The sequence below is a fragment of the Pteropus vampyrus genome, unplaced genomic scaffold (genome assembly GCF_000151845.1).
Source record: "Pteropus vampyrus isolate Shadow unplaced genomic scaffold, Pvam_2.0 Scaffold346, whole genome shotgun sequence".
Lineage (NCBI taxonomy): Eukaryota > Metazoa > Chordata > Mammalia > Chiroptera > Pteropodidae > Pteropus > Pteropus vampyrus.
Genome location: NW_011889127.1, coordinates 537,468 through 539,661, shown reverse-complemented (window position 1 = coordinate 539,661; position 2,194 = coordinate 537,468). Strand labels below are relative to the sequence as shown.

The following is a 2,194-nucleotide window of genomic DNA, read 5'->3' as shown; positions in this document are numbered from 1 at the left end:
TGAGGACGAGAGTAGTGAGTGGACGGAGGAGGTACAGAAGCGGCAGGAGCAGCAGCTGCGCTCGGAGCTGCTGGAACAGTACCGGTCGCTGGTGCTGGAGCGCAGCCAGTACCAGCGCTACAACATCTACCTGCAGCACAAGATCTTCGAGGCGCTGCGCAAGAAGAAAGGCCTGGATGCGGCCGAGGTGCTGGACAGGGGCCTGGAGCCCGAGTCCCCTGAGAAAGAGCAAGCATACCTCCACTACCTGGCCGCGCTGGAGGAGCTGAAGAAGCAGCAGGCAGACGACCTGGACTGGTACCACCAGGAGCTGGCTCAGTTGAAGCAGCTGTGCACGGAGCAGCTGTCCAAGGTGGAGAAGGAATGGCGAGCCTTCCAGGCACTCAAGAAGCAGGTGGTGATGCAGGCCATGGGCAGCTGTCAGATGCGGGGTGGTCGCCAGGCCGCTCTGAGGGAGGTGGAGCAGATCCAGGCGTTGGAGGAGAAGAAGGAGGAGGAGATGAGCACCGTGAGGCTGGAGAACGTGCAGCTGAAGCAGGGCCTGATGCACTTTGAAACCAGGATGAGGGCCCAGGAGGACGTGACCGAGGGCCTGCTTCTCATCGATTTCGAACAGCTCAAGATTGAGAACCAGACCTTCAACGAGAAAGTGGAGGAGCGAAACGAGGAGCTTTTAAAGCTACGCAGCAAGGTGAACAACAACGTGCAAATAATCACCCATGTGAAGGAGAAGCTACACTTCGTGGATATAGAAAATGCATGCAAAAGGTCACAGCTTCTGGAAACAGAGGCTCAGGTGGCCCTCAGGAGAGACATCTTGACCAAGACTAAGCAAGCTCGAGACAGCCTGCGGATGGACAACATCAAGCTGAATCAGAGGTGCGGGCTTCTGGGCAAGGAATTGCTCCTCCGGGACATGGAAAAGAAGGTGGACAAGACCGTGGTCCTCAAGCGGCGCTTAGAATCCCTGAAGCGCCACCACGCAGGCCTCTCTCTGTCCTGCAGGGGTGTGAAGCAGAAGATCCGGGAAGCCAAAGCCTTTCTCCCCTCTTAACACGCTGAGAAGAGTCAGCAGAACGGCTTCGAGCTCAGCAAACGTCATCCTCAATTAACTTTCATCCTCCATCCGGTGCCATCCTTTAAAAGACCTATGATATTTACGATGGAACTACGCTCTGTGTTTATCTCATAGTTTTTCAGTTTCCAACTTAGTGCCAAGCACAAGATCGGGTCAGCAGTCAGGTTTATGTGGGGTTAAGTGAAATAGGTCCAGAGAAACAAACAGGTCATGTGCCTGACTTCTCAGAAAAAGCTGACAAAAGCCTTTTTACATCTGAGCGATTCCATAATTTCAGTGAGCTGATACTGAGGACTGTTCTTCCATATGTGGGAGGGTTCAACTGATGAGCAGAGTACCCCGAGGTTCCTGTGCATTGAGTTCACTATCAAATCCCTGTGAACGTATTAAGCTGCGTAGTTTCAAGTCACCATCTCAAGTCAAAGCTCACTCATTCCCTTAGATTAACCTAAAGTGTGTTTCCCTTAAAGCCAATAAAGGTGGATTAAAATTCCTCCTTACGTTCCACGGCCTGAGTACATTTTTTTAATATAACATTATCCCCATCCAACTACACAGACGTTAACAATGAGGGGAGTTAAAAGCTTTGACTTCCTGCTTGCATTCTCTTTATCCCCTACAATTTTTGTTTCTTCTGTTAAAGTCAAAATTAAATAAGAAATAAGAAATCACTGGCAAATAGAACTTTCTTTGTGCTACAAATGAAAAGCAGCACTGAGTTCTTCTGTGGTTGAGTGGAGCGGGGGGAGCTTCAAAGCCAAACAGGCAACATGCTTGGTGCCCGCGCTGAGTGAGTGTCTTTCATTGTAAGCGTCCACCCCTTTGTTTCATTAGGTGAGGAACGGTGTCTTCGGTTGATTTTGACTCACTGGCAATTATCCATGTCAAACATTCCTTCATCGGCCTTGACCCCGGGCTAGCCTTTGACCTACTGCTTTGTGACTGCAGAGTTCTCCCTACCCCAATGAGATAAAGCAAGAATTTTAGGTTTATCATCTCCCCAGTAGCCAGCACAGTGCCCAGCACATAATCAGTGCTCAATAAAATTGTCAAATACATTAATATAATGTCAGTCTCGTGTCCTGAAAGTAAGTGTTACTTAGATGCTTATTATAT

The 2,194-nt window shown here is 49.5% G+C and overlaps 1 protein-coding gene across 1 annotated transcript; it reads left to right on the top strand.

Annotated features, from left to right (window-relative positions):
* Nucleotide 1: 1 nt before the first annotated feature.
* CCDC96 (coiled-coil domain containing 96) lies at nt 2-1,585 on the top strand (the record flags this gene model as incomplete). Its single annotated transcript, XM_011378570.2, has 1 exon — nt 2-1,585. A coding segment is annotated over one exon (1,053 nt), but the record flags the coding sequence as incomplete, so codon positions are not given.
* Between the last annotated feature and the right edge of the window lie 609 nt (nt 1,586-2,194).